The following is a 20,494-nucleotide window of genomic DNA, read 5'->3' on the forward strand; positions in this document are numbered from 1 at the left end:
TAGGATGTAGATGGTAGATTTACATTCATTAAAAGTCAAGAGAGGAAGCCAGGCTTGATGCTAATCAAATCTGCTTAATTATGCTTAACATGAGTATCTCCAGGGGGAGAGAGAGAGGGGAGAGAGAGAGAGAGATAGCTAACTCGAACTTTTTACTTTTTGCCTTTGATAACTCCTGCTGAGTATGGCCTTTTCCCTGCCAAAAAGAAATGTCACGACTCTCTTTCTCCATCTGTAGAAAAATACACCGATAAAGCCATCAGTGTTAAACAGAACTGATTTATAAAGTCAATTTTCACCTTTATGTGTTTAATAAGTGGTGAAACGTTCAATTCTAACCTTCCAGGCTTTGCTTTCCAACTTCTTCAGATTTTAACATTTACTGAGATACCATGAACTCAGCCTACAAAAGGTGCCGTGCACAAGTCAAATGAGTAAAGTGCAAGGTTTAAAAATTCTTTCATGACCGTAGATGCATGGTTTTGTTTAATTTTTCATCCATGCATGCTCTGGTAAGCAGCCACAGTGTTAAGAGAACCCTGTTAGCAACGGGTTGCAGGATGCCCTGTTGGGAAGTGACTTTGTCTCACAACAGGAAGGTCACAGGTTTAATTCCTACAGCAGCTATTGTGCTTAAACTCCCATGAAATGAAACAATGACCTGATACTTAATGCAAAATCCCTCTAGTTACTGAGGTATAAAAACACAGTGTACTATACAGAACAAAAGACAGAAATCAAGTCACAAAGGAGGACCTTTTCTGATTGTATACATCAGAGTCTGTTTGCAGGTCTTGAGGATAACTCAACTTCAACACACTTCAGTCCCCTGCAATCTAGTCAAATTTTCTCCTCAGATTAGAGTTCCTCCAATGTTTTTTTTTTTTTTTTGGGGGGGGGGGGGGTTTGCTCATATTCTCAGTATCAAGAGGTACCCGTCCATGCTTGCCCTTTTCTGTGGAAGTATACTGCAAATGTGGGTTACACACAAGACCTGAGCGTAACCCTAATAAGTGACCTCACTGGAGTCAGCATACATAGGTCTGAAAACTAAAGGAGAACATGTGGTGTTCAGTCATATCTTTGCTCCTTTTTTAAACCCTTTTCCATTGAGCCAAGGGGAGTCCATCCCAAAGCTCTCTGCTGGACTGAGTGTGAGCGTAGGGACTGGTTACAGAGCTGGAAAAATCAGGGCCTCTGAAGCAAGCCATTCATTTCTGTTTAAGATTAGCAAAGTTGGGCGATGCCAGCAAGGAGCATAGTCACACAAGTTTGCTTCCATTCTGAGCAAGTGTAGTGGTGAATTAATCATTCCCCCAATTTTGCTAATTTGTGCAGTATTGACATTTATCAGACAACAAACCAGCAAATGGATTTCCAGAGTTCGTGTCCGGCAACATATGAATTTCACCCACTCATTTGTGACCTTGTCTTAATATCTAAATATGGACAAAATTATTATAAACATCAGTGCCAGGTTTCGATAAGAAAGAAGATTGCCTAGAATTGAAAGAGATCATATCTCAACCTCATTTATTCTTAATTCAACAGTTATTTGTAAAACTGATCATGTGGAGTGCAACGCTATTTCGCTGGCACGAGGCCTGTTCTTTTAAGTACTTCAAGTTTTTCATCCTCACACTTTGCAAACTAATCTTTCATGACCACCTGGGAGGATTGTCTCTTCTATGAATATAACTCTACTCACTGAGTTAATTAATATTTTATACCAACTTTGATTCCTGTAATTGGTGCAGTACTGTGTGAATTTTGTATCCTCCAACTTCTTCCTATTTTTTTATTTTTTTATTTTGAATTCTCCAATCGTGGTTTTAAAATGTGTTTATCGTGAGAAAAATGGAACCATGATTTAGGTTTTGTACGCCTTTTTTCTTACAGTTATATAAAACAAATACACTTCATCTTAGTAGACACTAAGGCTTCAATTTTCCTCTCACAACAGTTTATATAATTTTTTTCTACTACAATGCCATTTCAAGCCAAGGAGACGAAGAAATGTTCATGTTGTGTCGCTGTTTGAAAGCCAAGCTCTGCTCCTTTCCACATGTCTGTTTTGGCCAGTGAGCAGCAGAAGCATGAGGCAAATGTGTAGGTGGTTGGATCAGCCGATGAAGTGTAAATACCACTCAATCTGTTCTCATTAGAGGAGTAAAAACATACGAATCACTTCGCCTCTATTAAAAATGCCCTGGGGTCCTGGTTAAGTGTGCGTGTGTGTGTGTGTGTGTGTGTGTGTGTGTGTGTGTGTGTGTGTGTGTGTGTGTGTGTGTGTGTGTGTGTGTGTGTGTGTGTGTGTGTGTGTGTGTGTGTGTGTGTATCTGTTGGTATATGTGGTTATGTGGCAGAGGAAGAGGGGGTGACAGGATGATGTTTTGGCATTTGTGTCTGCGGAGGGGTTCTGAAATGCCACCACCATCAGCGATGCTTAATTCCTCTGAAACACACTCTTAATCTGAACAGACAATCCTTTCCGACAGCCACTGTTATGATTCAAATCAACTTGGAGTGAAGGGTGCATGTGTGTGTGTGTGTGTGTGTGTGTGTTCTTGTGAGTGAGGGAGTACGTCATTGTGTTTTGGTATGTGATTAGGAGTCTATGTGTGTGTGTGTATGACCAAGATATCACACATCCATTTCACATTCTCCTATGATAATGTGGATTGATTATGGATATGATAATGAGAGGCCGGCGCGGCGTCGCGACCTTCACAAGGTCTAATTGAAACAAGCGTTGGTCCTCCGAAGCACTTATCAAGTCACACAGCACATCATTAATCACGGAGAATACAAGCTGTCACTGTAACACACATGCACACTCACACACACTCACACGTTCTCTATTTTTTCCTGTTTTTCTATCATAAACACACTCATGCTCTCTCTCTTGCCTCCTTGCTTTCCCTCTCTTTCTCTTACATACACACACACACACAATGCAAGCTGTCACTACAATATGCCTGGTATTGTCTTCTTTTAAGCAGAGTGGACAGCTCGTCCACCCTCCGTCTCTATTTTCTACAAGAAAAGTTGACGAACAAACAGGCTGTTGGAGTGAAACCTTTAAAAAAAGAGGAAACAAGAGAGAGGGAACGTTCAAACAATTCAACAAACACGAACAGCTGTTCTCTTTGCCCAAACTGGCCTGGAATTGAATTAGCTCAAGTTGTTTTACTACCTGCTTTTATTAGAAGACAATTTAACAACCAAATGTGATTCCAATGTCTGATTAAGGAAACATATGGTGCCTACCTGTTAAACACAAAGTGCTCAACAACAGCTTGACGCCTCAGTGAGCCACTTGAATAAACTAATAGGCCCAATATCATATTAGTCATTACATAGTCCAACACACAAAATTCCAATCTGATAAAAGGTGGTTTCATTATCATCAAAGGGAAAACACAAGGGAGTTTGCACGCGCATCGATGCCATCACCAACTTTGTTAATTGTTATTCAATTAACTGATTTTGTTAATGAAACCAATTAATACTTTAAAAACAAGCAAGGAGATATACAATTATTATGCATCTATGCAGAAGACAGCTAATTACGACTGTAAATCAATCAATTCTACATTAATCAGCTTGGAAAATGTCCAAAAACAACAAAGTCACTAAAAGACTTTGGAAGTTTTTTTTTTCTCCCAACATATTTTGATTGCCACGCCATTATCCCGTCTAATGATTGTTAACGATCCTTTAAAGAGTTTATGATCCAATTTCCTAGCTGTGAATTTAATTGGGATCTAAATAGTATAATCTGACAGAGTAAAAGTGTGAGGCCTGTATTTAATCAAGGGTGGTGCATTGGAGGGAGATCTAACAAGGTCACAGAACTCTGTTAGGGCAAATACAGTAATTGAAGCTACGTATTACTCAGGGATGAACGCCAAAATGTCTCCATCACTAACAGAAGTGCTAAGAACTCAATCTTTTTTGTGTAACAGTCAACAGAAAGATATAGTGTGTAACTATTAAAGGAGGCAATAACACAGTCTTGCTCTTTAAAACTGAAACTTTTCTAAAGATACATATCTTAAATGTCCATTCCCAGGTGGTTAATCTTTATGACATCATCTTTTAAAAAACAAGTTCACAATTGACATTGGTTTATAAATCAACCCTTTGGTTTGCGTAGCACAGATGGTTTCGTGGTTTGGTCACGCCCCTTGTACAGAGGCTGGTCCAGCAGGCAGCCAGGGTTCAAGTTTGACCTGCTGCTCCTATCCTACATGCCATTCCCCACTTTGTCCCACTCTATTCATTGTCTAACTTCGCTATATCTGTAAAGCACTTTTTATACATAGAATAGACGGACTGGAAATAAATCAGTAATCAAATAATAAAAACAAATTAAAATCAAACCAAATATATAGACATTGATTAAAATGTTAAGCTAGGCCAACATAATTTTACTTGAACAAGAAACTGTCAGCTTGTGGTCCCAATTCTTTCTTAGAAACATTTAAGGTATAGTGTTTTTTGTGATTGAACCCAGTGGCCTGCACAACCCCCAAAAGCTACAAAGTTGACCTTTGTCGGTTTACAGTCCATCAAGTTTGATGAGAAATACTGGCTCTAACTTCTGTGATACAGAACTTAAGTATAAAAGGTTTTTTTTCTATCTCAAGCTCTGAAAAAAATCCATATAAAGGAACTCTTCAGATATAAAGGTCTTTAACTGAAAGTTTGAGCTGTGAAATCATCATATAACGAGTAATAAACCCTAAAATGGACATAACAAACAAAGCCTTGCCTCTTCTGGGAGACCATTAGACCTACCTGTTTATGGCTGATGGTAATTAGTAACTAAACATAACAGAGCACAATGAGATCTTCGACTTTTGAATAAACTCTGCTTCACATAAGGCTCGAGTTGTTTTCTTAAGACCATATTTTTATGCAAACATCAACAGACCATCTCTTCTTTTACTTCAGGATAGTCTAATCAGTCCACTCTAATTAATTGTGTAATATCCAGTGCACACACCTGAACTGTAATTGCCACACATACATCTTTCCCTTTTAAATGAGACTGCCCTCATTTATCAGAAAAATAAACCTCGGCCGGGTTAATTATCAGACGTACAAACATAAACACCTTCAGAACTTCTGATGTGAGGGCCTTCTTAAGTTGATACAGTCATGTGACCTGACCAGTGCCCTAGTTGAACACCTCTTAGATGTTTATGTATATATGGACGCTAATCTCTCAGTGAGGACTATGGGATTTGTGAATATTTTGTTTAACAGAGATCAAAGTGGCTGGCTGGGATCAGGAGAAACCCTTCAAAACACATCAAACAAGAGAGCAGTGCATCTTGAATCCCACGCCCACAGTATCCAATCAAGCCATGCAAAACTCTTTTTTTTTTTCTTTGTAAAAGAAAGTGATTCACAATGTGGGCCTCCATACATCAACATACCCGTGTAACTTGCCCCCCCACAGAGGCCAGGGGGAGGTTGTTGAAGCTTACTGGCCGGCTCATCGTATCTGTATTATGTCTCTCATACTAACACAATGCTTGTATGGGGGGTGGGGGGGTGGGGGGGAGAGAGATACTGTGTTAAGTGATCAAAGCAGCAGAACAGAGATTTAGACTCACGGCCTGTAACTCAAGATGGCGAGACAAAGCAAGAAGAAGACAGAACTGCTTACACAGACACTCTCCTGCTCACTCACTTGCTTTCTCTGTGGTGAGCTTTTGAGGGGTGAGGCGTTACTGTCAGACGGCTTAGGGGCTACTCATTTGTAGACATCTACAACGCTGCAGGAACCCCCTAAACTCACACACACACACACAAGGAAACACACATATCTTGAAAAGGTTAGATTCAAGCCCTCACACAAGAGGTTACTTTTAACTTCTACATTGGCCTGTGGTGGTATCTTCTGTGTGCTCAGCATTTTCCCTCGACTCGAAGATAAATAGAGCTATTTTACAGACAGTGGAGAAACAACACATTGCTCCGTGTGGTTAGATATGATGTAGGACCTTCATTTCTGCTTGATCAAAGACAGGCTGTTTTGTCCAGTTTGCAATAAATCTAAAAAAAAAAAGCGAGTGCAAAAGAAAGCAGAGTAAGATTTCAGTTTAACAGGTTTCTTCAAAACTGATCCTTGATGTCTCCTATTTTTCTACAATTTTGATTTGATCACCTTTGCATGTTGTTTGTGTAACTGTGAAGTATTGTATGACGGTGAAGATTATTTCCTTTGCAAAATCTTTAATAAAATTCTTCATGAAAGACTGTAATGTTGTCACTTGATGAAACACTTTGCTATAATGGAACAGAAAACAATTCAAATTAAACAAATAAAAGGGAATATTTGATTTTGAAATGCATTTTAATGCATACAGGCAAATTAATCCTTTTAACACACCAGGTAAACTCTTCAGAAAGGAAGCTTGTGCAGTTAGACCCTGATATCCTTTGAAAACCTTGACTCTAATAAAAATAAGAATGACACAACACCACCTTGTGGCCGTTAAGTGTAACACTTTAATTGAAACTTCAGTCCATCATTGATGCTCACATGGAGAATTTAACTTCTTAAGGAGGAATTTAAAAATAAAATATTTATGCAGGCACAAAATTAAAACAACAACAAATTATAGACAATACAAAATACAATTAAAAAAAAAGTCTTTATGCGAGGGCTGCGCAAGATGGCGAAGTCTGCCGTTAACTGGAGGAAGGTTGTCCATGGCAACAGCACTTTGAACTTACTTTCCAAGAAAATTTGAAGAAGACTAAACTCAGGGCGGAGAGGCTGAGCATGTCCTTATGTTGGGAGAAGACTTGTGTTCAGGAGATGAACTGAATCTCTACACAATGACTCACACGTGAAAGCACAGAGCTGGAGAGGTTTGTCACCATGTAGGGGGCATGGAGAGCACAGATACGTCTTTTGTACCCCCCCCCCCCACTCAGTAGGTACATGACGGGATCACAGGACGATCTCAATCATCTTCCAACACAGAGTGGATCAGGATACAGCTTCAGTTAGTGCAGTTTTCAGAAGCCTAAAAAGAGTAAATATATAATCATGATTAATAATAAGAAGTTGTTTCAATAATTCCATTTTACTTTTGATAAGGTCGTGAGACCTAAGCGTTACATTTGGGTTTTTTTCTTCAAATAAATTGATAGTTTATGCTTCATTTAAAGTTCAGCCATTGAGAAAATGTAAGCTAAAGCCATACATGTGGTCAATGAACATATGGTGTTAAATGGATACTGATATATTAATCATGTATGCAACTTCAAAGTATGTAATAAGACATTTTTTTAGAAAACAAATTAACTGTGTACACATTGTTTTTCAGGTAAGACCAAGAAAAGAAACGCCTGTTTTTCTTTTCTGTCAGTTGTCAGTGTTGTAGGTGCTGATTTATTGTCATTAAAATAAGAACAACATTAATACCTTTAGAGATTCAGAAGCTTTTCGTAGCTCTTTAATGACAGCTGATAAAGCCTCTGGGTTGATGCCTTGCTCACAGAGTCTAACACATATGGACAGAGACTCCATGTCCAGACCAGTGTTCAGCAACCTGGAGATCTCCAGCAGCACTACAAGAAGAAGAAAAGGAAGAAGAGGACAAGAAGATAAGCATCCCCGGTGAGATAGTTTTTGTTCTGGTAATAACATAACAAATCTTTATTTGTATGGCGTTATTTGAAGATACAAAACAAACAATCAGGAAAAGACATTACTCTTTGTTGGAGATTCCTACAATGCAAACACTACAACAAATATATACACATATATATGTATTTATAAATGTAAAATATTTACCGTCCATTGTTTCCCGCACTGCGTTTATGTTTGCATTTGCTGCACTTGCCATGGTTAAAGATGAGCTGCTAGGCAGCAGGACTCACAGAGTATACAGAGATACGAGATGGAGCTTTGCAAAAAGTTAAGTCAGACGTTGAACATTTGCTGCTCGTTGATCACCAAAGGAGAAGAAAAGCAACAATAAAGAAAGGACAACATTAGCAGCTAACTACCTACTTCTCCAGCTAAGCTAACCACCGACAAACCGGAAAAGGGAAATGACGACATCTAATTTTTCATTGATTGGTTCCCAGAAACTTCCTGCTTAATTTCTATTGGCTGGCGGGACACTGCGGACGAAATTGAAATACCGTTTGGTTTGAACCTTCAGCTTGTTTCTTTTGCTGCTGAATCTTTAAAGAATCGTGTTTGTTTTTTGTTTTTTTTGAGCCGTGTGGTCAAAGTCCTGGCTCGTTAACAATTGTAAGTATCAACTGCAAAACATATACACGTAGTTCATATTATTATGTACTGGTCAGGCTTTATGGAAAGGAGGAAATGTGTAACGAATCATTGGGATTGAAATTGTTCACTGAAGGATAAACAATGTCGACACAGAAAGTAATGTAGGTCGACAACGTACCAAACTTAAATATATTAATTCGTACAACAACTAAAAAAGCCTACGTTTTGTTTTATGTGTTCTGTTTTTTTCTTAAACATGCTTGTCTCTCTGCTGATTGGACGGTGTGTTGTTGTCAGGTAAGATGGGGGACCATGTGGACTTACTAATCACTCCAGAGACTCCAGGCAAGCCGTCTGTTCGAAATCCCTTTGAGAGTCCCAATGACTATCACCACCTCAGAGAGGCCCTGGTGCCGAGTCCGTCTGTCTTCAAGTCAAGGCCGTGTAAAGCAGTAAGTTTGAACGTCTCACACACACACACCTACGACCAAGACACACATTTCTCTATCCAAATCAAGAAAAATTGAGACATGTATCGACACTTTTTCCCCTGGCTTAAGAACACATGAATTCTCTGATTAATTTTGTTATCGGTCTTTACAGACTCCTCCTAAGTTTCACTGGTCTATTGATGAAATGGCCAGTCTCCAGCCGGTACACATTGACCAAGAGGAAATCCTACGACAGTCTTTTTACCTCAGCCAGACAAGGTACGTGCTAAAACGCAACAGTGATGAGGATGTATAGGGAGAGAATTGAAAACTTTCTGATCCAATGACGAGACACAAGGGAATTTACAAGACCCAACTTTGTTATTTTCAGGATGGATTCTGACATCGAGGAAAAACGTCAGAATGCTATTGAGCAGGTATGTAATTTAATCAAGTCCTGCTTTTCAACTATTAGTTACCAAGTATATTGACGGTTTATTGATGTCATTTGTCTTGTCTCCAAATCAAGTTTTTCACCAAAGGAGCCATCGTGCCCTCTCCCTGGGCAGCACCAGACACTCGTAAAGGCCCCAAGTTATATAAAAAATGTAAGCCTGCATAATTCTTTCACCTCCTCGGCTCATATGCTCAGCTTGTCCTGCATGTATCCTCCTCAGTGATGCATTCTTGTTTTGTTTATTAAAGTAAACATTTTGTGTTCATAGTACTCTTTGTGTCTTTGTACTTGTAGGTTGTATGTCTCCAATGATCGCAGAGGAGCCAGAAAAAGTCTCAGGTTGGTTTGTTCTCTGAGAGGGTTTGATTTCACTTCCTACACACGCTGCTGTATTTCTTCAACTTTCCTTCGCTATTTGCTGTCCTGTTTTGAAACCCTCTTTATTATGTTGGTCTCACAGTTGCTTGTCAAACGACTCTTACATTACCAATGGCTTTCGATTTGGAGAAAATACTTGGTAAGTGTTTAATAAATACACATTCAAATAAAAGTTGGATTTGACAATGTTCCTCATCAAGTCACCATGCTTATCTTTTTCTTTTCTTTTTTTTCTCCCTCTCAGGGGAGTATTATCGCCAGGAAGAGGCCTGTGATGCAGTGCAAGAGAGTCTCAGTTCTTCCTCCTTAAGAAGAAAACTCTTCCTCGATGGGCAGGGACAGGGTAGTTACAGTGGCTCGGACAGCTCGAGCCCTCCAAGCCCAGAGAGAAGCCACGGCACGCAGGAAAGACCTCTGAACAAAGGAGGAGAAGCTGCAGGAGGCGTTGAACCTATATTGTCTATCTTTTCTTCACCTTTGTCCTGTGGTGTAACCGCTCAGACCCCGTCTACGGTTAGTGGATAGAGATGTAAATTGCCATATTCATAGATGTCGACTGTTAATCCTCTAAATGTGTTATCTTCACAAATGACAATGTTTTTAAATGATTTCATGCAAAGAAAGAGTTTATGTTAAATTACAGTTGAGTAAATATTGTACTTGCACTTCTTCTACCGTAGGGGCAGTTCTCGTCCAGTCCCATCCAGCATGGATGCTTCCGGGACTGCAGCCTAGGCAGCATCACCAGTCCCTTGTTCCCTGACAGGTCATCTCCTGCTGGTCTGGTCTCTCCTACAATTTCTCCTATTGTCGCACATGCAGCATGCACACCCATTGGCTCAGGTAGACCATTGATTTTATGAAGTAATAAGTTGACTATTTTTCTAGAAAAGGTTTTACTTACCAATTTATAAAAGAATGTTGGGATGTTAGTTGAAATCCTCTTCAAGCTAAATCTGTTCCTTTTTTTTTTTTGCAGCTGAGAGGAAGCAGCTGAACAATTTGACTCCTCAAGGATTCCCCCTGGACATGGACGTCCCTTCCTGCAACGAGAGCCCATTTGTCGAGGGTTGCTCTCCCATTCGTAGCTGCTCCCCGCACCACCTTCAATGCAAAAACGAGCTGCATCACAACGCCAGGCCAAAGCCCAGACCCGGAGTTCGCTGCTGGGCCTCACCTCCTCTCATCTCCCCAATCCTCAATCCTAGACTCCAAGACAACCACGAGGCTGAGGAGCAACTATCCTCCATCTCATCCTCTTCCTCTCTGCCCCCTATGGAGCTTGATCCGTCCTCTCCTATCCCATGCAACACCGGCCTCGCTGCCTTAGACAGAGTCAGCCTCGATCTCATGGAACCTGTGAAAATGGAGGAGGACAAAGAGATGGGGGTAGAGGGGAGGCTGGACGATGAAGAGGAGGAAAGTGGAGGGCCATTGGGGCAGCTGACAAGCTCTCGAATGGTAAACGTGTCGACAACAGAAAGCTCTCACATGTTTGTGTCTCTTCTGGCAGAGGGGAGCAGCATACGCTACGATTCCAGCATGCAGGTTTGTGTGAGCAATTTTATCTAAAGAAGTCAAACTAAGGGCTTCTTTGTTTCACGTGCTCTTTAATAAATGAAATCTTGATCATTTCATACTGATGGAATATTTGTTATGGGGTTCTCAAAATCTTCTATACTTTTTAAAACAATGTAAAATGACACAGTCCATTATTTTAATGATCAATGGCATTGAATAGTAACAAAGAAATTTGAGATTTTCAATCTTATATTGAACTAAAATCTTTGTATAATTTGTAAAACAGTTTGACTGCATTTTTTGGCCATTGAAAATAAAGAAATGCCCTAATTCATTTTGGACTGCTTTTGTGTGTGCAGGTGGACAGCGGGTACAGCACAGCAGGCACAGCCAGTCTTATCGATGTACTTAACTCGGACTGTCATAGCAAAGAGTCCTTCATATCAAACCTGGCGGATGACACCTTCCAGGCCACACGACACACGAAAGTAAAGGTACTGCCATCCCTTCCATACAAATATCAAATACAATATCAGCCACTTGTTTGAATTTGATTTCTGAAAGTTCTGTGCAATTGGGCTCCAATTTACTTTCACTGTACTAAAAGTTATTTATTGTTTTCCAGGTGTTTTATCCTCCCCACTGAGCCAGCAGATTGATGGATTTAAAGGGACGTCTTTTCCAGTGAGAGTTCAAAAGCGTTATTTTGCAATCAAGTTCAACAAAGTTTACACTGGCTTTGTGACATTTGTCAAATTAAATTGGTTAGAATGAATGGGGTCCAAAAGTGGTTGACTCTTCTGAACGCATTACTCTTAATATTTTTATATCACAGGAAGAGGACCCGCTTATAGTCTCCTCAGTCCTACTGTAAAACACTTGAACAAGGTTTCATCCTAAGTCACGAGTTTTAGATCCACTCAGCTGCTTCAGAAAAGGGACCAGGGAAAAAAACAAGTTCTGTGTCCAACATGCAGAGCATTAACCTCTTCAATGCTGTAGTGATGCTTACGTCATTATTTCATATTTCTGTGGTGCTAATATGGTTCATTTAATAGATCCTGACTTGCAGATGACATATGTACTGTATGTTTTTAAGAAATGTTTCCCTGATGTTTTTACATGAGCATTTTTATGAAGTCAAAACTGTTAATTCAGGTTACCTGTGGATCGTGTTTGGATTGGAGTATTTATACCTTAAGATGTGCTGAATAATCCCACTTGGGAATTCAACTTGATGAGCCATTTTTGTTTTTACCATACTTGATATAATTAACCACGGGTTGGATTGTTGTCACATTAAATTAACTTGAAATCTTGACTTGGGCAGACTTTTTTTTTTCTTCTTTAGAGCTGGGTGCCTGCAGCAATGAGTATGAGAAAGTCGGACTTCTTCATATTTCACACAACCCTTTTCACACCTGAAAAACGCCCGAGATTTCCGTGCACATAATTAAACTGCTGCATTACATTTTCTGTTTGTCAGTATTTTGTTCTCCGCTCTCTGGTAGATGGACAACACATATTGTTGATATCAAGGCAAATAGTCATTAAAGAGTCATGTAAATATTGTCTGGAACGTTTTGTGTAAACGGCAAAAGACTTCAAGAGCGAATGATTATTGTAGATGTCATCGCCTCCATGGTGTTGCATCATAGCAAGTTTAATCATGTTTCAAAATTATTTTCTAATAATATTTGACCAATATGTTTGATTTTAAATAGTACATAACTTATTAACAGCTATTCATCTAGAAATACTTCAATGCTCAACTTAAAAATCTCCACAAAATCCATTAAAAAGTTTAAAACAGTTTAATAAGAGCCCATATTCAAACTGTTACTTGACAATTTACAATGAATTTCTAACTCATGTCACAAATGTTTTAAAACGTAAAATGAATAGAAAAAAGAATTGTTGCATGTGAAGAAATGCAGATTTTACAAAAAAGAAAAAAAAAATCCAATAGTCCGAGATCTTGTTCAAGACTTTCTGTAATTTCTTGATCTGGAAGATCAGCTGCTTTTTGTGTCACTGGTCCAGTTTGGGTTTCTTTGCTTGTGGTTCAACATCTGGGACTGGAACGCTCACACCAGGAATCTGACGAAATGAAAAAAACGAACAATATAAACATTAAAATGCTATTATTCAAACAAGTGATTTCATATGAAGGTGAAATGATGTGATTTTTTTTTTTTTTAAATCATGTAAGCCATGTTCAATCAGTCCTTACCACTGGCTCAATCAGAGACATACGGATCTTCTGGTGCTGAATGTTAGAATCGTCCAGGCTGATGGTGACCTTAACCCTGTCAAATATGTGGAAGGTGTGCTGCTCCACCTTTAGACTGGGACCCTGAACACATAGAACAGGAAGATCATTAAAGGACAATCTTCTGATGGTTTCATTTTGTGCATGTACGTGCAGTAACAAAAAAAACAAAATAAAACCTGTGTGTTACCTCTTCATCAAAAACGAGGTTTGGGGCAGCCTTGTTTTTGGTGTCAAAGAAGACTGTTCCCTCCAGACCAAACTTTGGAATGAGCACAATGATGGCGTTCTTCCTCACAAACAAAACAAATCCCTCTTCGTTCAGTATGCCTCTGCTCTTGAAGAACAACTGAAAAGAGACCAGTGGTGTTAGAAGCATGTCGTGGAGTCGGTTTCTTTTTTTTCCCCCCTTTCACCAAAGAGCCATGCGGTTATAAATAGACACCCCTATCCCATCTCATTATGATCTAATCAAACATGATGTGTTTACCTGTGTGTGGAAGGCCACGGACGCCCTCTGTGCATACTGAGACATTTTATGCCTGTAGTTGAGGTTGTTGGAGAGGGCTGACTGTTTCTGTTTGTCCATCAAATCTGGATAGGTGCTGTCTGCTCCGATGGCCACTGCCAGCAGGCGGTGTACTATTATATCAGCGTACCTGTGAAGGAGATTATATGAACAAGGAGGAAGTAGAGGTTAAGATAGAGAAATGATTCAACTGAACATATAGAATAGAATAGAATGCCTGTATTGTCATTATACAAATTGTACAACGAGATTACTTGGCTTCATCTTAAAGTGCACACAGCTAAAAACAAAAAAACAACAACAAGAAGGGTATGGTAAAAAAAAAAGAAAAAAAAGGAAAAAACAGTGACCCTAGTTAACGGAAGGTGGGATATGTGTGGTAGGACTCATTTACGGTTTGTAGCATACTAAATTTAAATGGATAAACAATTTAAGATGTGTAACATATGTCTTTTGATACCTTCTGATAGGTGACGTGAAGTGTGTATAAATGGGCGAGGCGAGGCCGTAGTGGTGGAAATCGCTGTCCATGCCGGAACAAAAATAAACAGCCTGCATCATGCAGCGAGTGGCCAGGATGCGCAGTAACGTGTTGAAGTACGGAAAGCCGTCCACTCTGGCCACATCGAGGGAGTCAGCCAATGCCTTTGCTGAATCTGTGTGGATCGCCACTTCCTGAAAATAAGAGTTAATACAGGTGAAAATCAGTACATTTATACGATCTGTATTAGTCACAACGTAATCTTCATGGGGTCCACACACGAGCCCCTGGAAGCACAACTGAGACTATTATCTTCTTATTCCTAGAGGAAGGTTTTTGTACATTGACATTCTACTGTTGTACCTCAGGGGGACGAATGTCTAGAGATATAAAGAGAGATTGTTTTTCTTCTATAAAAGGACACAGTTTAAGTTTGAAAAAAAAGGAAAAAAAACTTGCGATGAGATTATTTGAACCAATTTACTTATTTGTATGGTGTATGTGATGGAAACAGATACGCATACTCAACACTACTGTAGATGGTCATAACAGATGAAGGTAATGTGTAAAGGATTGTATTACCGTACTTAACTAAAACTAACACATGCATATGTTTGACATGGCTTTTAGCTAAAGTGATTTAAGAAATAATGTTTGAAACAGTGGGACAGAAATATGGATGACATTCACCTTTTTGAATCATTTGAGTTTGAGGCTACAACACACGGAGTTGAAACTCGGTTTAATGTAGATCAGCTCAGATTTGGAATGTCTGAAGGTACAACCAAAAATGGGACCATCCTCCAGTTTTCAAATGCTACATTTATCAAATAACCCAAAAGGAACAAGCTTGAAAACATGTATTCACAAGTATCCACTCACCTTGGACTTAGCAGCTTTGAGCAGGATGTCGTAGTTTGATGGAGGTGGTGCTGGATGTTTCCTCAGCATAGCACAATCTGGAAATTCATCATAGATCTTCTGGGCCACTGAAATATTTGCCAGCAACATGAACTCCTCCACCATGGAGTTTGTTTCCCTTTGAAACGGAGACGGCTCGACTTTAGTACATTTGAAACACAGCGTAGAACATTATTTAAAAAAAAAAAAAGCCTCAAAAGGAGCCATTTGAAGAAAATGCATCAATGAGGTTCCTGAATAATTCTCACTTTAGAAGTAACTTACATGAGTTCCTTGGTCTGGAGGTCAATGGGGTCGTGGGTTTCACTGTCTATGTGAAAACGGACCTCTAAGGATGAAAGCGTCAAAGCCCTGAAAGACGCAATATATGTCAAAGGCAGCAGTTATACGAGATGATCATGATCAGCTTATCTGTCTGTCTTGATTTTTCTCCGACTTGAAGAATTGTCTTCTCATCATCTTACCCTTTCTCTATCCTCTGCTTTTTGAGGATTTTGGCTAATTTGTTGAGACCTCGCAGGCTCTTGGTGATATCATCATTTTTGCTGGTGTCATCAATCATCATCTGGGCCTCGGCATAGGTCAGAGACGCCTGCACCAGATGGAACAGCGGCAGGAGAAAACAAGGTGGTATCAGATAACTTGATACTCTAATTTTGTAAACAGCTTACAAACAGCTAATAAAATATGTTGACCGCATTACAATCACAGTTTACTTCAAAAACAACAAGTACAATCTGATTCCCATCACTGAAACATTTCATATTTATTGTTATCAAACAATGTATGTTGCTACAATACCTTGGAGTTTATGACACTTTTTCTGAAGCGGGTCTTTAGAATTTTAGCCTCGTGGCTAATCTCCCAGATACATGAGAAGGCCAGCCTGGCAAAAAAAAAAAAGAGGGGAGGAGATAATCAATTGAGGAAAGACTGGAGAAGAAGCAGCATTTCTCATGTTATTAATTGTTCCAGCATAAGTTTGTGTATGGTATGTATCTGAAATCCTCACCTTTCCACATTGGAGCGCAGAGAGCAAAGGTTGGAGCTGAGTAGCTCAGGAACCATGTCTATCCTCTAAAGAAAGCACAACATGTGGTTCCTTTAGTTAGCCTACAGTGTCCAAACTTATCTCTATGCATTGTTCCAATTTTTTTTTTTAAATATATTTGGTAAAGACAGCTGAAGAGAGACAGGACATGTTTGGGAAGAGAGAGTGGAGGATGACACGCAGTAAAGGGCCGAGGTCAGATTTTGAATCCATCAGGCCTACGGAGCTCTACATTTGCAAAATGTTGATGACAAACTGAAATGAAATATTCTTCAATTCAGCTGCAGTGTTGAGGTGAATTGTGCACATATGCAATATGGTCATTTGAAATGGCTGAAAATATGGCAAGTGAATTAAAAAGTGTAATACACAGGTTCATCTTAAGTGCAAAAAAACAAATCCTCATGCATTGAAAGTTACAATCATACGAATACACTCACAGATATATATGTGTGTGTGTGTGTGTGTGTATGTAACCTCCTTACTTTGCCGCACAGGTAGACAGTGGTGCCTCGGTTTGCAGCCTCTTTGTCCATAGCGTTGCCAGGTCTGATGAAGTGACTGACATCAGCGATGTGGACGCCCACCTTAAGCGACCAAAAATACCATAAAAATATCGAAACGAAAAACAAAACAAAGTAAAACATCTGCTCATTGCATATCAACTATTTGTTTACCTCAAGGTTTCCATTGTCCAGCTCTCGACAGTGAAGAGCATCGTCTATGTCTGTACATCCTGGAGGATCCACACTGCACACTGTCAGATGCCTCAGGTCCTCTCTCTTCATCATGTCCTGTTTGAACACGTGCACATTCATAGAAACGAACACCATTACACTTTAAATCGAAGGATGACTGACCAGATGATAAATGATTAAAAAAAACTGCAATACTGACAAATATTTCTAAAGACAATGGCCATTACCTCTGGTGTGATGCACCACGGCATCTTGGGAAGGAAACTGAGCACAGCCTGAGAAAAGGCCTGGTGGGGGACGTCATGCTCTAAAAGCAGAACCTCAGTCTCAGTCTCTTTGTCACCTGCACCTCCCAGACTGCGCACAAAGTGACCCTAACAAAGAGGAAATCAAATATTTCTTTTAATGAACAGACTCACTTTTCCAGCATGCCTTCACCTCGTCTTAGGAAACAAATGTCGCTTTTCATGACTAAATAAATACGTAAACAGTTCAGTGTTCCATCCCACTTTGCCATGTAGGGATGGACCCGCTCAAAGTAGGATATCTCATTTGTCATTCTGCAGAGGGTTTTTTTGTTTTGTTTTACGTACATTTGGATATCTGGAGTGTTTGGGCCAGCCGTCGATGGCCACCATGATCCTCTGGCCTGCCAGCGTGGCTGCCTGACGTGTTTCGATACGTATGCGAGGGATACGGCGGTCTGCTGGGGTGAAAAGATGGCGGGTAGACTGAGCAAAAAAGGGAGAGAAAAAAAAAACATGGATAGTCAGTGGCGAGAGTAAGAGTCATAAAAACAGTTGGGCAAATGTACTGGATACATACGTTTACTAATTCAAGACTTTAAAAAAAAAAAAAAAAAAAAATCCTACGAACTTTTAGGACATCTTTAACTTCTCAAATAAAGCACACTAAACTTACCTCTTTAATCTGAGAAGTATTGAGCATGCCACAAAAGGGCCTCCAGCTCCTTTTGATGATTCCTACGATTCTGGCTGTGGGCTTCCTCAACGCTTCAGCTGCGGATATCCTTAACTGCAGACACACAACAACAAAGAGCTCATGAAAGTAACTTAGCTACAAATTCCAAATCTTATCAAGTTTTGAAAAAGAGTGTCCTTTTTTTCACTAGCACAGCATCCAGGTACGAGCTCCTCTTAACTGTAAGCAAATTCAAAGCCACCTCAATGAAAACTCACAGCCTTCTCTTCTTCTTCTTCTTCTTCAGCATCATCATCCTTTGCTGTGCCTTCGTCTTGTAGCACCACGGAGGAGGGCGCCACCCACTGATCCCGCGGCAACAGCTGCACTGCAACTACATCCTGGTGAACTGCTCGATTAAGGTTTTGAAGACCCTGGATGAGAACCTGGCAACAAGGGGAGACATTACAGGGCTGTTTTCATATCTGTGCAATTCCTCTACTGGAATCTTACAACATAGCATTCTCACCCAAACCAGACAAACAGGCAAAACACTCTCCACACACCTCTGTTGTGTCTTCCCCTTCTCCCTGGACAAAGACTGTGGCCTCCAGATAGTTGTCCCTGCTGGCCCTAAAGGTGCCCTGGAGGAAGGTGCCACTCTTAATTCCTGCTTGGATCCTGGACAGAGGGAGATGCTCTGGGAATAGCACCTTGCTGCTGGTGATCTCACTCTGAGTGGAAGAAGAAAAAAAAAGATGAATCAAAAGTAAAGTTTTGGGATTGGCGATATTTTAATGGCACATATATCCAACTGTTTACCTTGTCGTCATTGGACAAAGCCAGACAATCCACAAGCTCAGGGTTCGCTATCAGACTCTTGATGTATTCTTCACCTAGAATAAAAGTGAATGATTGCTTGAGAGAAAAAAAAAGATGCATGGATGCATTCTGAAAGAGTTTTTAAATCCAGCAGAACTGACAGAGAAAGCTGGAGAGACTGCTTTTCCAAAAGACCCACCACTTACATTTGTACACCAGCAGGCCGCTCTCCTCCGCCTTCTGCTTGTTCCCATTATCATTGGTGAGGAGGACCACCTTGAGTCCCTCTGCATCAGGCGCAGATACCTTCAGGAGGTGCTGGGTGTACCATTTTGTTGTCACACGGATGGCGCGATCATTACGATCATTGGCACTCTCCCCTGGTTCACGTTCAATGAATGTCTCGCTGGAAGAATACATTGCATATAGATGAGTTTGTAAGAAGCTTAAGGGCCTAAGATGTAATTGTTTACTTTGGAGGCACTATCATAAGACCGTAGACACTGACCTCTGTGAACTAAGATCAATAAAGAGGTCATGTTGCAGTAGCAGAGTCAGTACCTGTGGTGTTCATTGGTAAAAGTGTAGAAGTGCTTCTCTTTCTCATGGATGATGTCCTTCAGGCGTTTATAGACCGGTGCACTGCGGTGACGAACCTCATTCAGGACTGTCTGAAGGATTATCACGTTACGAATCACAGGATCTTCCAGCACGTCGATCTGCAGAAATGGATGGATAGTTACAATAATAACCCCCTCCCTTCTGTAAATAGTAAACCCGAAACAAGACTTAGGGAGGCCCTCTATATGAATGACTAAGAGTAAACAAATGAGCTAAAGTAGATCAGGGCTGCTCCAAATCAGGTGGAAAAAGTTATACATTAACAACGTCTAGATTTTAGGTCTTGTAATGGCCAGAAAAATCCAGAATTATCAGTCAGTTTAAACTTATTTTAAACCTCCAATTGAAAAAAAAAACAACCCTCATGTCATCGTCATCAAAATACTGACACACAAACGTCCTCTTCATTCATTGACAACCCGTTAAACATGATGAATACTGATGAGGTGACTTGGTTTTTCTTTCTTTTTACCTGATGCAGTACCACATTGGTGTCGGGGATCAGATAATGAGGGTATGTGCACAGGTTGCTCTCCAGACACGCGTCTCTCTGCAGCACCGCAGACTCCTGTTTGCATTCTGTGCAGACTTCACTTCCACACCAAATATCATCTCTCAGATAATGTTCACGCACTATCTTCATCACCCCGCCCGACCGGGTCTTCTTAATGAAGGTTTTTGATTTCAACATGATGTCGAATAAAAGTTTCAGACGGTAATATCGAAATGTTTTCCTCCGACCATTAGCGAGGCATGCAGCTAGCCTGACATGTGTAAACTCAGTGGGCCGACAAAAACACTTTCCAGAGTTATAAACAAATACTTTAGTTTGATTGTAGCGTTCGATACTTGACCTTTATGTTAATATTCAATATGGAATCCTTTAAAAAAAAGATACAATATGTGTGACTAGTAAAGATTTCCCGACATTTGAATTTTAAAGTTAAACTCGTTGAAGTTCTCAGTGTTCAATTTTGGTTGGCCATTCGATGAAAACAAAGCAGAGGAAGGCAGAAGAGGAACATGCTTATAAGATGAGTTCGGCGTAACAGCGCCTCCCGTCTGTCAGGAAGAGGTACTGCATGATCTCTCCACTGTAACTACTTGATAGCGACGAGCCTC

The 20,494-nt window shown here is 40.1% G+C and overlaps 3 protein-coding genes across 5 annotated transcripts; 1 reads left to right on the forward strand and 2 right to left on the reverse strand.

Moving 5' to 3' along the window:
* Positions 1 to 6,502: 6,502 nt before the first annotated feature.
* On the reverse strand, positions 6,503 to 8,081 carry mzt1 (mitotic spindle organizing protein 1). Its single transcript, XM_079363111.1, has 3 exons — positions 7,823 to 8,081; positions 7,451 to 7,596; positions 6,503 to 7,049 (listed from the first exon to the last, which is right to left on the reverse strand). Exons 1-3 carry the CDS (start codon positions 7,872 to 7,874, stop codon positions 7,026 to 7,028), a joined length of 222 nt encoding a protein of 73 aa, XP_079219237.1. The 5' UTR covers positions 7,875 to 8,081; the 3' UTR covers positions 6,503 to 7,025.
* Positions 7,568 to 12,377, forward strand: bora (bora aurora kinase A activator). 3 transcript variants are annotated; one of them, XM_079363109.1, is made up of 13 exons: positions 8,143 to 8,287; positions 8,567 to 8,721; positions 8,873 to 8,979; positions 9,092 to 9,137; positions 9,230 to 9,308; positions 9,452 to 9,496; positions 9,618 to 9,674; positions 9,780 to 10,048; positions 10,216 to 10,378; positions 10,515 to 11,083; positions 11,416 to 11,550; positions 11,682 to 11,740; positions 11,892 to 12,377. In XM_079363109.1, exons 2-12 carry the CDS (start codon positions 8,572 to 8,574, stop codon positions 11,700 to 11,702), a joined length of 1,641 nt encoding a protein of 546 aa, XP_079219235.1. In that variant the 5' UTR covers positions 8,143 to 8,287; positions 8,567 to 8,571; the 3' UTR covers positions 11,703 to 11,740; positions 11,892 to 12,377. The 3 variants fall into 3 exon arrangements, with proteins under 3 accessions (XP_079219236.1, XP_079219235.1, XP_079219234.1); XM_079363110.1 differs by lacking the exon at positions 8,143 to 8,287 and adding an exon at positions 7,568 to 7,645 and having other exon boundaries at positions 11,682 to 12,377; XM_079363108.1 differs by having other exon boundaries at positions 11,682 to 12,377.
* A 474-nt stretch (positions 12,378 to 12,851) lies between these two features.
* dis3 (DIS3 exosome endoribonuclease and 3'-5' exoribonuclease) lies at positions 12,852 to 20,385 on the reverse strand. The gene is made up of 21 exons (XM_079363538.1): positions 19,845 to 20,385; positions 19,313 to 19,470; positions 18,958 to 19,157; positions 18,752 to 18,825; positions 18,496 to 18,663; positions 18,208 to 18,375; positions 17,930 to 18,043; positions 17,602 to 17,739; positions 17,236 to 17,382; positions 16,988 to 17,104; positions 16,796 to 16,897; positions 16,272 to 16,336; positions 16,061 to 16,145; positions 15,724 to 15,851; positions 15,524 to 15,610; positions 15,221 to 15,377; positions 14,318 to 14,532; positions 13,819 to 13,987; positions 13,519 to 13,677; positions 13,290 to 13,412; positions 12,852 to 13,156 (listed from the first exon to the last, which is right to left on the reverse strand). The coding sequence occupies exons 1-21, from the start codon at positions 20,061 to 20,063 to the stop codon at positions 13,088 to 13,090; spliced, it is 2,862 nt and encodes a 953-aa protein (XP_079219664.1). The 5' UTR covers positions 20,064 to 20,385; the 3' UTR covers positions 12,852 to 13,087.
* Positions 20,386 to 20,494: the final 109 nt, after the last annotated feature.

This window comes from Symphodus melops (genome assembly GCF_947650265.1).
Source record: "Symphodus melops genome assembly, chromosome: 15".
Lineage (NCBI taxonomy): Eukaryota > Metazoa > Chordata > Actinopteri > Labriformes > Labridae > Symphodus > Symphodus melops.

Coding starts and splice junctions, on each gene's coding strand:
- mzt1 (XM_079363111.1), bottom strand. CDS start 7,874: ATGGCAAGTGCAGCAAATGCAAACATAAACGCAGTGCGGGAAACAATG. Junction 7,597..7,822: donor AGTGCGGGAAACAATGGACG/GTAAATATTTTA, acceptor TTCTTCTTGTAG/TGCTGCTGGAGATCTCCAGG. Junction 7,050..7,450: donor AAGCTTCTGAATCTCTAAAG/GTATTAATGTTG, acceptor TACTCTTTTTAG/GCTTCTGAAAACTGCACTAA.
- bora (XM_079363110.1), top strand. CDS start 8,572: ATGGGGGACCATGTGGACTTACTAATCACTCCAGAGACTCCAGGCAAG. Junction 8,980..9,091: donor TTTTACCTCAGCCAGACAAG/GTACGTGCTAAA, acceptor TGTTATTTTCAG/GATGGATTCTGACATCGAGG. Junction 11,551..11,681: donor CACGACACACGAAAGTAAAG/GTACTGCCATCC, acceptor ATTGTTTTCCAG/GTGTTTTATCCTCCCCACTG.
- dis3 (XM_079363538.1), bottom strand. CDS start 20,063: ATGTTGAAATCAAAAACCTTCATTAAGAAGACCCGGTCGGGCGGGGTG. Junction 17,383..17,601: donor AACACTCCAGATATCCAAAT/GTACGTAAAACA, acceptor CCTCTTTGTTAG/GGTCACTTTGTGCGCAGTCT. Junction 15,852..16,060: donor AAAGTGTCATAAACTCCAAG/GTATTGTAGCAA, acceptor CATCTGGTGCAG/GCGTCTCTGACCTATGCCGA.